We start from the raw sequence: 13,753 nt of genomic DNA on the forward strand, positions 1-13,753 counted from the left end.
CCCAATATCTAAGTATGGGCTTTAGAACACACATTGACCCACATTACAGGAATTGAAATGGTACTTCATCCATTGCTCCCCTGCTATCAACATGTGTGTACCCTTCCTCTGTAGGTATCGTAAAACACCCCACACTCTACAGGAAGGTAGCCTACCACCCAACCCCACTGGAGTTGTATGCAGCCTATTTATTGCCCCACGGAATGTGCTTAGAGACCTTATCTTCTGACAGTTCCCTCTCTCCTTTTGATCATGATCTCGTCCATCCATAATTGGACAATACAGTGTGTGTGTGTCAGACTGCCACAACATGCAGCTGCGTTCGTATCCCGCCTCCACGCGTCTTGTATCCTTTTAACAACCATTGTGACATTTCCCAGTTTTAATATCATTTGATCCACTGATTATCTTTTGAGTATACACACTTACTGACGCCTTGTGGCCAAAGGTAATAAAAACGAACATAAAATCAATCTAGCGTTTTAAATTAATATTGATCATTCATTCATTCATTCCAGCAAGTAAATATATACAGTATATATTTATTTTTTTAAATTTTATCGCACGATTTTGTAACCCATTTTTCACCCCTGTGTCCATCAGGCACCCCGGCTGGCCAGGGGGAGGCAGTTTAGTGACCAGGATTACTGCATGTTTTTTGTGAGGGTACCTACCCTAGGGGACACGGGGAGAACATGCAAACTCCACACAGAAAGGCCCTTTCGCCAACCCCGCCTCGGGTATAGGCACTGATGACGCGGAGGAGGAAACACGCCACCATCACCCACAGCGTCCCGAGCGGGAATCGAACCCAGGACCTTATAAGTAAATATAGAATAATCATTCATTAATGTATTTATTCATTCTAGCATTAGTTTGATGTTGATGTTATGTTATCTATGCTGCTGCATTCAGTGCATTGTTTACGTTACGTCTGTACACAAGATGTAACTAATAAAGCACAACCTTGAGCCAACCTTATTATATAGAACAATCACTCATTAATTAATTTATTCATTCATTCTAGGATTATAAATAAATGCAAACAGATGGGGAGCCGTGTCTTCGACACAAAATTAACATGAACTATCAATGACTGCGGAATTAAAACCGGCTAGGCTAATTTTAGCCTCAATCTTTTTATTAATATTATTATTTTTTGTAATCACCCAAAACTGTAATAATTTGTAACATCGAGGCAGCAACGCTTAGTTATAAATAAAAATAAAATAATCTGGGAAATGAATCAGAGAAAAAAGGGTTTTAATTGGTGAGGTGGCATCATATGAGTACAATTTTACAACACAAAGACAAAAAGGTGTCACACTAGTGGCACACTCCGTGTCCATTAAGCATTTCAATAACCAATGTTTTCTGATCTTGCAAAAAGGCCAGATGGAAAAAAGATAGAAATGGGCTGGAGACTCTTCTTCACTTTAGCATTATAGCCATGTGAGCATTATTAAATCAATAAAATAAAATTAAGTTAACAAAATAAATATATAAATATAAATAAAGAGTGGTTTTACTATGCAGAGCCACTCAGAGGTTGTCACAGCATTGTTTGTGACTTAACGACACTGTAAAATCATTTTTATGGCAATTACTGAAACATTGACCAACACATTGAATTAATTATTTGTCTATCTCTTATAGTACTTTAGTTTTGGTATCATGTGTCTTCTGATTCGTATATATTTCTGTTGTAAATTGCTGACTTGTATATTGTTGATTTGTGTTCTGTATTCGGCTACATTGAAAATGAGGGCCTGCCCCTCAATTGTACTCCGAATTGAAATAAAGGTTATGATGATGATGATGATTACCCTCCTGGCATACATGTATGTCATTAGTTACATTTTAATACAGTATAGGCCTATACAGGGACCTGCAGAGTGTTAGAGAGACAGGGGCTGAAATCCTATAAGCGGCACTTTTGGACAAAAATAGCAAAAATAGCTGATCTACAAGCTCTCAACACGACGCGTTGGGAGCTTTGTAGATCAACTATTTGCGCGGTGCAACCCAGCATTCTTTATCTAGTGGAGATGTGGTGCAACGACATTGGATTTTTAAACAAATTAGTTCAATGCAAAATGCTGCCTTAAAGTTCAGGAGACTTTCGGGGGGGAAAAAGCTATTCTCCTGAATGCTGCATGGCATGGAAAGGAGTGGCATTTGTATTTCTTTCACCATAGTAAGTGCTGCATTCGTGGTCTGGAGAGGACAGTTGTTTTACGGACAGGTAAAAGGGCTGGGGCTGAAGCCTCCCTTTGATGTCTATGTGTGCACGTCCATGGGACTATATCATAATTATATAGGACATTGGGAGCTGACAACCATTCAAAAAGACAAAAAACTAAAGATACAGAGACAAAATAAAAGCATTTGCCAAAGGCAATGACTGATGGCATTCATTCACAACATACTGCATCAATAAAATGACAAAAATTATACATTGGGTCGCACCTCAGCGTAGTTCTTCACCAGCTGGGAAATACGAACCACCTTGATGTTATCTGGTACCTGGTCATAGTCTGACCACAGGTACTCTGGAGACAGAATCTTGGTGGGCTTGTTGTACAAGAAGTACCTGAATGGACGGACGGACGAACAGACAGACAGACAGACAAGACAAGACAAGACAGTTCATACAGTACGTCAAACTTGTTTTATGGTTCCTTATTCCATAATTGAGTACCACAGGCGAAAAACAGTCTTTAAGTCCAAATTTCATTCTGACCCCTCCACGAAAAGGCCTCGTTGTCCTGAACCCGTATCTATCATTTATACATTATGGATCAATAGTGTGGACTTAGACTGTTTTTCGTCTGTGGCATTCAATTATGTTCCTTATATTTTAATAAAATATCATTGCTGTCGGGTAGAAACCTCTTATCTGCTCATGTACCTCTTATTTGCTTATTGTGGTTTTATTGTGTTGTGGCCTCCACATAGTGCGTGTTTTGCGCAAAGATTTTGTATTTTTGTCTTTTACCTAAATTTAACTAAATCCATGGCCAATGAAGGGTCCCAGGAGCTCTTTTCAGGGCCTCAAACCCAGTTCCCTGAGGGCCACGGCCCTACCGGCCCAATGACAAATTTGGCTCTGGAGTATGTGTGTGTGTGTGTGCACGTGTGTGTGTGTGTGTGTGTGTGTGTGCGTGTGTGTGTGCACATGCGTGCAGACAGCTTTACTTGTTGAGATGGCTTTCTTCCTGCCAGGCAGCCTCGATGTCGTTCTTGGTGTCGATCTCTGACTTTTCAAAGCAGTACCTGAGGGGTCCAAACACAGGTCACTATAGAGCGTCGCAGCGCTTTCATGACGACGACGGGCCCAGGAAATAATTCCCCATGCATTTTTCCCATAGACATTTCAAAAAGTATTTATTTAAAGACCTGTAGCCAACTCGCATTGTGACAAATCATGACAACAAGCACATTTTCTTGGGGCCAAACAAATAATTAGAAAGAAGGAAAAAAGGGCAGGGTACAACACTTTTTTTGTTTTTCGGCTCCAAAATATTGTGTATGTTGTCATTATTTGACACGATCCGAGTTAGCTTTCTACGACGAGGCTTACAGATCTTTAAATACATACTCTTTTGAAATGTCTATGGGAAAAATGTATGGGGAATTATTTCCTGGGCCCCATGTGTGCATAAATCGTCCCTTGCTGCACTACTTTTGTGTGACACTCTTGTATGATGATACAAAGTGGGGTCCGGGGACCCCTAGGGGTCGTTGAGGGAGTTCCAGGCGGTCCCAAGCTAAATGATATACTTAGGAACCAAATGGACCCTTATGGGTCTGTAACTCAGAGATTGTACAACATTTGTACACTCTCAGAGTTAAATTAACATTGATTTTACACTATAAATTGGGGGTCTCGGAGATAGAACTGCCATTAAATGAGGCTCCATAGACGTCAATACATAGATGTCAAACTGGGGGTCCTTGAAATTAAACTGTTTGAGAATCACTGCTAGAGCCGTAAAAATCTTCTCTTATGGGGGTCCCTGGCATATCTTTTCAAATGGGGGTCCACGGGATGATTAGTGTCAATTTGGGGATCCTTGACAAGAACAAGTTTGGGAACCACTGAAGTAGAACATTAATCACGAAAAAAACCTGTAAAAAGGTTTTTTTTAAGTTTCTGACAACGATATCCATCACAGCATATCTACAGTGTAAACCTCTTATGCCTGAATTGTACTTAAATTGAATTAATTCATAGCATTTATTTGGTAGTATGAAATTATCTTGAAAGTGTTTGAAATGTCTTTTCAGTAACAGTTAACATAGAAGTCAGTCAATTGGGCTTGCCCCCCCCCCCCCCCCCCCTGGAGCCCCCACCGGGAGGACGTACTGTTGCGTCATACTGGCTCACCTGAAAGTGAGGAGCCCCCACCAGGAGGACGTAGAGCCTTCGTCCTACTCCTCCCGCCCAACACTCCCCGCTGACAGGTGCCGCCTCCAGCCCGTATATTACATGCAATTACCAATATCACCCTTCCCGCCCAGCTTCTTCCACAGGACCATTGTGTTCACACATAGACGCCCGACAAAGCCGGTTGCACCACGGTAGATTCGAACCCACACCTGTACTACGGAAACATTTATATTCTGAAGGAGACTAGTGTAGAATAATGATGAAAGCCATTTGTACCTGACCAGTTTGTACATGTCTTCAATGTAGCCTCCCCAGACTGCAGCGGTGTAGTAGTAGTCACCTTCACCAACTGGGATGAAGGCCTGGGATGCTTTACGACGCTCGTATGGAAAGCCATCTCTATCTGTGCTCTGATAATAGAACAGAAATGATCACACATGAAGAATGCACATAGATACATAAACACACACACACACACACACACATACATATAAATACATACATGTTTTGTCAGTTTTTCAATATGATTCACGTTACAAAGTTTGCCCTATAACTGTATCAAACATATCAACATATCAAACATAGGTGTGAAAAAAAGTAAACCATGTAGTAGCCACGGTGGAGAGTAGCTGTCAGGCGGCTCAGAGACTCTGCCCCGAAGCGAGCGTAGAACATACTGTCCACATCCATCATGAACAGGTAGTCTGACTCGTTGCGGATCTGAGAGAAGAGAGAAAATAACTGGAGCTTATATTCAGCCTGGTCTTACAGCAAATTCTTAGGGGGGGAAATATGTGTATTTCCGTATGATAGGCTATGTACGAATGATCGAATCAAATGCGGACCATGTTTTAGAGCAGTGGTTTTCAACCCTTTTCACATCAAGGCCCATTATTTATTCAGCAATTGAGCCACGGACCACCATTTGATGACATTTAGGGCTCCATTTTTGTCACCCCTAAACCGCTTATCCCTAAACTTCTTTGCCTTTTTTTTTACTATTTTGCAAAACATTTTTGAATAGTTCAAATGATTCATTCATTGTGAGCTTATAGATCTGCTATACCTTCTGTACGTACGCGACACTATCGCATCCATGGACCATAAATTAGGTAAGATTATGAGATGAAAAGGTTTGAAAACCCCTGCCCCAAATTAATCTACAGTATTTGGCCGTGGACTGAAAATACATACTGTAGGCCTAAAGTGGTTAACTGATCGTGATGCCATTTTAACTCATTTAGCTGGGGACCCCCTCCCCTCCCCCGGAACCCCTGGGGGATCCTGGACTCCATGCACTGCTCCACACCATCCCTCCGCAAAGCCCCACATGTACCTGTTGATCAATGTAGATGGTGGCCCACTTCATTTTGGACAGGACCACTTCCTGCCAGCGGTTTGCTCCCGGGATCCTGATGGTTGTAATCTTTCTGCGAGCTGCGAGCTTTATCTAACAGGTTGAGGACATTTCAATATAATAATCAACTGATCTGCATTGAAATCTGAAAAATGGAAGCCGCAATATCTGAACATCACAATGCGGATGTTTTTATTTTACACATTTTTATTTTATTTTGCCATTTTCTCCAATTGATTTTTTCTCCTTTATCGTTCAGTATACGTATGATATTGAATTTCTTTTTTTCATAATAACTATTATTTCAACTTACATCTTACAGCAGCATCATGTTAGTAAATATCATTATGACATTATTATTATAATCAAATGCCTACCTTTGGAACCTCGTCCTCATGGTCTGTTAACACATAGTAGGTCACATGATAGCCAACAAAGAAGTACTCCTCTGCTGTCTCCAGGAAACGCTTCAGGAAGTGGGTGTACCTGTGAGGATTCAATAAATATATACAGTAAATAAATACATTAAACTCCATCATACCCAGGACCCTAGGATTAACATTTGTAAAGTATAATTAGCATGGATATGAGCTCATTTTCTTAGTACAACATTTCTCATGGGATGTATAAACTACAAGTTAACACGTTTCCTGTATCTCTGCTACAGCATGCTAGCAACTGTAAACTAATTTAGGACGAATGCCGATATGTTGCTATACCAGTGTTGTCTAAAACTATGAGGAAAAATGTTCGTCGACTACCTTTTTTCACTGATGAAAACTATGCTATGACTAAAACTAAGCCTAAATATACTGACAATTTCGTCACCAAATTAAAATCAACTGTAGATTTAGTCGACTAAAATCCTATGATATTTAGTCGACTAAAACTAGACTAACACTAAGAAATTCCAGGTGACTAAAATGTGACTAAAATTAAATTAAATTAAATTCAAGAGACCATGACTAAAACTAAAATAAAAATGTGCTGCCAAAAACACCACCATTATGAATTATATGAAATGTTGATTGTAATTTGGTCTTGAATGACCTGGGGGACACAATGCATTGTTCCGTTAAGGAGGAATCAAGCCACAATATAGTGTAATGTAATGAACAGATTGATTGATTGTACATTTCAAGCACAACTCAATACAAAAACTGTTAAGTGTGAGTTGATGACCCAATAAAGCATTACACTTGTTTACAAGAGGGTCCACCTTGTTCAATTCATCAAAACATTTAGAGACGTACAGGATAATGCTCTGACGGTTCCCAAACTCTTTCATGTCAAGGACCCCCAAAATGACAATAATTATCCTGCGGACCCCCATTTGAAAATATATGCCAGGGACCCCCCATAAGAGAAGATTTTTACAGCTCTAGCAGTGATTTTCAACCTGTTTCATTTCAAGGACCCCCAGTTTGATATGCATTAGTTTACAGACCCCTATTTAATGGCATTTCTGTCTCTGGGACCCCCAACTTATATTTTAAAATCAATGTTAATTTAACTCTGAAAGTGTACAAATGGAAGAGTTACAGACCCATAAGGGTCCATTTGGTTCCAAACTATCATTTATCTGGCGACCCCCTGGAACTCCCTCAAGGACATCTGGGGGTCCCCAGGGAACCAGTACTGCTCTAGGATACTCTGACTGACTGCATCTGTATCTGCCTGGGGGGGCATAACATGTCCTGCCTGCTGTGTTGGTGAATAAAAATTGTCTGGAGCATGCAAAGTGAGTTGCGAGCCCCTACATTACACAAATGGCAAAATGTTCGACAGAAATAGCAATAGTGTGTGTGTGTGTGTGTGTGTGTGTGTGTGTGTGTGTGTGTGTGTACCCACTTGCCAACTGCAAGCACAAGAATTGCAACTCTGGGCTCCATCCTCTTGTAGACTGCATCTATGACCAGGGGATCAAACGTTCCTTCCCAAACCAGAGGAGAATTCCAGGGTGTGACTGCGCTCACATCTCTTCTCCTGTTCACAATCACAATTATGTTGAAGCCTGTCTCTCAGTGAGGTTGGTGCTTTACACTGAATACACTGTCTCTCAGTGAGGTTGGTGCTTTACACTGAATATACTGTCTCTCAGTGAGGTTGGTGCTTTACACTGAATACACTGTCTCTCAGTGAGGTTGGTGCTTTACACTGAATACACTGTCTCTCAGTGAGGTTGGTGCTTTACACTGAATACACTGTCTCAGTGAGGTTGGTGCTTTACACTGAATACACTGTCTCAGTGAGGTTGGTGCTTTACACTGAATACACTGTCTCAGTGAGGTTGGTGCTTTACACTGAATACACTGTCTCTCAGTGTGGTCTATCCTTTATAGCTATATGGGTGCTACAGTTATTGTGTTCACCGGGTCACCGGGTGCCCAGTTTATGTAAAAGTAAAGAGGAGAAATGCGCAAAAAATAAAGGTATGCAGCCTTCATCAATGGAGGCCTGTGTGTAATGAATAGGCTATTATAACACTTTACTAACTGCATTAGTTAGCCTATTGCTATAACCCACTGAGCATTTTTTAAAGTATATTAAACGTCTAAATGGCCGTTAAAACAATGGGATAAAAATAGTCTAAAAATTAAAGTTTTTTAGCAGTCTAGGCTTTTTTTTATAGACTGTCTATATTTAGATTTTGATTAGACAGTATATTTTTAGACCGTCTATAAATAGACATTGAAACAATGTTGTTTCAACGTCTTTTTTATAGACTGTCTACATTTAGATCTTGATTAGCCAGTCTATTTTTAGATGTATATAAATAGACGTTGAAACAACGTTGTTTCAACGTCTAATCTAAGCCTAGACTGCTAACAAACTTTCATTTTTAGACTATTTTTACGCAATTTGTTTGGACGGCAATTTAGCCATCTAAAAGCCGACTATTGCTCTGTACAGTATGTTGCTTGCTATGTGAGTGGGGTGACAATCGCTTCAGGTGTGTGTGTGTGTGTGGGGGGGGGGGGGGGGGTTCGCCTATATAGCCCTAGGGCACCATCCAAGCTAGATCCGGCCCTGCTGATTACCCAGGGGGAAGGTGTACAAAGAATGCACATATATGTGTTTTCACATGCATGAGGAGTCATCACACTCACAGTGATACTTATATGCAGTGAGACCACCGTCAGTGTTGTTTCTGAGACTGGGAGTGCAGGTATATCAGACTCACTGTCCCTCTTCAGTTAACCACCATCACCCTGGCATATGCCTCAAATAGCCATCCTGTACTTTAAAAGGACAACTTTAGTTTTTTTTCCCAACCAAGGTTCATGTTTTACGTTGTTATTAGAGAAAGTCAAAGATGAGTGTTATTATTATTCTTTAATGCCTTCTTTAGTTTTAGCGATTTTAGCTATTTTTGACAGGGGGCGGGGGCATTCGAACATGGGGCTAAATATGTCTTTTTTTTTTACAATTTTTAATAGCGATTTATTATTTTTATTATTTACTATTGTCCTACTAGACGCCAGGGATTTACATCTGGCCACATATAGGTGTGTAATCCAACGGGACTCGAACAAAATAATAAATAGCTATTAAAATCAACAGGAACATCCTCCAAAAATCTGTAGGTGTACTGTGCAAAAACAGGTTTTGCACAAAGCGGCCTCCTGGTGGCGCTATAACAGGCCGTTCTGGAAAGTTTGGGGCAGAGGTTCATGGTTGGCATCCAGGGAGTGTGTGTGCAAAATATGGCATTGAAAAACTTGTTTTGCACAAAGCGGCCTCCTGGTGGCGCTATAACAGGCCGTTCTGGAAAGTTTGGGGCAGAGGTTCATGGTTGGCATCCAGGGAGTGTGTGTGCAAAATATGGCATCGACCGGGTTAACGGTGGCCGAGATTAGCTGTTCACGGACACACGGACGGACGGACGGACGGACGGAGTGCAAAACATACTCTCTCCCCATGCCTTCGGCCTGGTGGAGACAATTATGTCATATCTGACACCCATGGCCTTTATATACTATACTGTAAATACAATATCAGTTATATCACACTACCACACCCACAGAGAGAGAGAGAGAGAGAGAGAGAGCATAATATATTTTCTATTCTATAACTTTGAAGTTGTGCGTCTGCCTTTTTCAATTTCAAGTACTGTACTTAAATAAAAAGAGTCATAACTCAGTGCTGCTCACTCGAGTTGGTGAAAAGTGAAGAGTTAATGCCTTTCACCTTAGGTGTCCCTATTTTAGGCAAGCCATTATGTGAACATTTCCAACACTTAAAGTTTCTGAAATTCTAAATGTTCTGAAATGTTAAATTATTATCTATTGAATAGGGCTCAAGTTGTTAATAATGCCGGTTCTTCTACTTACCCAATTAATGCTCTCGGCTGTGGGTATTGAAGTCTGAAAGAAAATATGAACCATATTAGTCTTATATACATTACAGACATGCACGTGCAGACAACACAGAATGCATTTAGGAACAAAGGTGAGTCTCACCCCTCAGGCATCAGGAGGTCACCAACATGCCATAGTTCCTTGGGGGTTTCCTTGGGGGTTTCCTTTGGGGGTGTCTGGGGAGTTTCCTTGGGGAGTTCCTTGGGCTGGCTTGTTACTTTCTCTACTGTCAGGATGTTTTCTTTGCAAAAGCTTGAGCAGGGAGACATGTTATAAATCATATAGATCGTCTGCCAAAGATTTGACTTTAAAAGGTCATTTTTAAAAGGCATGCATATGTTGCTCACATGATTTATTCTTTATTCATATCCTGCAGTGTGAATTTGACCCAGACGAAATATCTGAAATATCTGCAAAAAGCAATTAAGACAAAAACATGAAACCAGATCTCACCTTGTTATGGCCTGGGGGCCATAAACAGTAGACCACACATAGATGAACCTAAACACACAGGACATTTTGTTACGCACACTGTATGACAAATGAGTGTCATCATAGTTAACAGAATAAATAAGTGAATACAAAATGTATACCAAATATACAGTATATAAATACAGTATTTATATACTGTATATTTGGTATACATTTTTTATTCACTTATTTATAAAATACTGTATATATTTTTGCACTAACAGGATTAAACGTATTCATATCAATTCAAGTAGATATTGCTTGGTGCCTGCCTTGGGACCATCGAGATGCAACATGTCAGTGGTTTGCAAAAACGTTGGCCATATGTTTATTCTCTGGCAATTGGGTTATAACTAAGATTGCCTTTGCATTGAACGCTGATCGGTTTATGCTTTATGGTGAAATCCTCACTGCATGAAATAGCAGATGAAACAGAAACCCTTACCTCGTCAAGACAGCAGCAGTAACTAAGGCGATGAGGATGTACCCAGTACTCTTACAAGCCTTCAACAGCATGTTGTTACTTCACAGCACGTCAGAGCCGCTTATACGGCTGTGAGGTTATAGAAGAGACAAATCGAGGTCACATTAAAGGTATAAAGAATTGAAATAAATAGGCCTACTGCAAAAAAAATCTAAACTATGTTAAATTGTTGTTACATTGAAGAGCTCTGTGATAACAGCAGTAACAGATTTCTATCTGGAATGAAGAGATTCACACATACAGAGTCAGCAGCTGTCTACAGAAGGCAACGAGAAGCATGTCTGGACAGAGAGACAGGAGGGGGGTGGGTCGTACATACTCATTATATATTATTTCAGTAAAACTACAGTTGGAGCAGGTTCAACTGGTCCCACCAGTGGTTGTATTTGGAACCATCTGTTAGGGTTTAGTAAGATAGGACCCAAAAGCAGAACTCAGAACCAGATGAAGGCAAACTCAGGTATTTATTCACAAAAACAGGAAAAAACAAAATAGGCATGGGGCTGTATAGGGCTATGTTGAGCTGGTCGGCAGGAAGGCAGGCAGGCGGCGTAGAACACTGGGGGCACAAGGAGACGAGGAGTTAGAAAAATATTTGATCGCAAGGAAAAAACGTAGAACTCAGAGGCACCGTGACTTTACCGATAGTAACTGAATAAACTGGCAAGGGCTGGAGTGAAGAGCCAGGTCTTATAACAGCTGGGCTTGATGAAGAGGTGTGTAGTTCCACAGGAGGTAGATACCACGTCACAGCCCAGGTAGCCAGTCACATGCCCATGCCAGACCGCAGACCATATAGGGAAAAGGAAAAAAACAGAAACACAACAGAAAAACAGCCCGCCCATAACAGCACCCCCCCTCAACGGGAGCCTCCTGGCGACCCACCAGGCTTCTCAGGATGGGCTAGGTGAAAGTCTCTGACCAGCTGAGGGTCCAGGATGAAGGACCGACGAACCCAGGACCTCTCCTCCGGACCGTATCCTTCCCAGTCTATCAGATATTGATAACCCCGGCCACGGCGACGAACATCCAACAGCCGCTGGACAGTATATGCAGGGTGGTCATCTATGATCCGGGCGGGCGGAGGGGGCTTGGAAGGAGGGCAGAGAGGACTGGAGGATACTGGTTTAAGTTGAGACACATGAAAAGTAGGATGAATCCTCATAGAGCTTGGCAGCTTCAATCTGACAGCAGATGGATTGATGACACGTTCCACCACAAAAGGCCCAATATAGCGTGGGGCCAATTTCTTAGATTCTACTCTGAGTGGGACATCCTTGGAAGAAAGCCAAACACTCTGACCTGGTTTGTATTTGGGAGCCTCTACCCGATGGAGGTCAGCGACCCGACGATTGTTCTCAGCAGAGCGTAGTAGAGCAGCGCGTGCATCTTTCCAAACCCTACGACATCTGCGAAGGTTCAATTGGACGGAGGGAACAGCCAATTCCTCTTCCTGGGAGGGAAACAACGGTGGCTGATAGCCTAAAGAGGCCTCAAAGGGAGACAGTCCTGTGGCAGCACTGGTTAGAGAATTATGTGAATACTCCACCCAAGCCAGATGTGTACTCCACGAAGCAGGGTTGGCAGCCGCAACACACCGTAGGGCAGCCTCCAGATCCTGGTTAGCCCTCTCCGTTTGGCCGTTGGACTGGGGATGGAAACCAGACGATAAACTCACAGTTGCACCCAATGCTTTACAGAATGATTTCCAAACATGAGATACAAATTGAGGACCCCTGTCTGAAACAATGTCCAATGGAATACCATGAAGGCGGAAAACGTTGTTCACCAATAGATCAGCAGTTTCATAGGCTGTAGGGAGATTTGGAAGGGCCACAAAATGAACTGCCTTAGAAAAACGGTCAACAATGGTGAGAATGACAGTGTTACCTTGGGAGGTGGGCAACCCAGTGACGAAGTCAACTGCTATATGGGACCAGGGACGACTGGGAACAGGTAATGGATGCAACAGACCAGCAGGTGGACGATGAGAAGCCTTCCCCCTGGCACAAATGGAGCAGGCGGAGACAAATGCCCGGGTATCTGCCTCCATGGAAGGCCACCAAAAGTGACGCCTGAGGAGTGACACAGTGCGGTTCCTTCCCGGATGACACGCAAGTTTGGAGTTGTGTGTCCATTGAAGGACCTGAGAACGAGCTGAATCGGGAACAAACAGGCGGTTAGGTGGGCCATTACCCGGATCCGGCTGTGCTCGCTGAGCCTCCCTTACTGCAGATTCAATCTCCCAGGAAACAGCTGCCACCACTGAGGAAGGGGAGACGATGGTGTCTGGACTGGGAGGCTGCTCCTCAGGAGCGTGCTGGCGGGACAGAGCATCAGGCTTGACATTCTTAGACCCAGGACGATAGGTAATGGTGAAGTCAAACCTTCCAAAAAACAAGGCCCAACGAGCTTGGCGAGAATTTAGACGTTTGGCTGACTGAATATAGGCCAAGTTCTTATGGTCAGTCCACACAATAAATGGGTGCTCAGCTCCTTCTAACCAATGCCTCCACTCCTCCAATGCCAATTTCACTGCTAGCAGCTCCTTGTTACCAACATCATAGTTACGCTCGGAGGAGTCAAGGGTATGAGAAAAAAAAGCACAAGGGTGCACCTTCTGATCCTGGCTGGACCGCTGAGAGAGTACTGCCCCCACCCCTATATCAGATGCATCGACCTCCACA

General features: G+C 42.3%; 1 protein-coding gene across 1 annotated transcript; it reads right to left on the minus strand.

The window, feature by feature from the left end:
- Window positions 1-2,451: 2,451 nt before the first annotated feature.
- LOC310854564 (globoside alpha-1,3-N-acetylgalactosaminyltransferase 1-like) lies at window positions 2,452-7,717 on the minus strand (the record flags this gene model as incomplete). Its single annotated transcript, XM_083759242.1, has 7 exons — window positions 7,602-7,717; window positions 6,128-6,236; window positions 5,730-5,843; window positions 4,997-5,113; window positions 4,670-4,803; window positions 3,199-3,276; window positions 2,452-2,593 (listed from the first exon to the last, which is right to left on the minus strand). The coding sequence occupies exons 1-7, from the start codon at window positions 7,640-7,642 to the stop codon at window positions 2,452-2,454; spliced, it is 735 nt and encodes a 244-aa protein (XP_083615368.1). The 5' UTR covers window positions 7,643-7,717.
- Window positions 7,718-13,753: the final 6,036 nt, after the last annotated feature.

Source organism: Protomyctophum parallelum (genome assembly GCF_964188405.1).
Source record: "Protomyctophum parallelum genome assembly, chromosome: 2".
Lineage (NCBI taxonomy): Eukaryota > Metazoa > Chordata > Actinopteri > Myctophiformes > Myctophidae > Protomyctophum > Protomyctophum parallelum.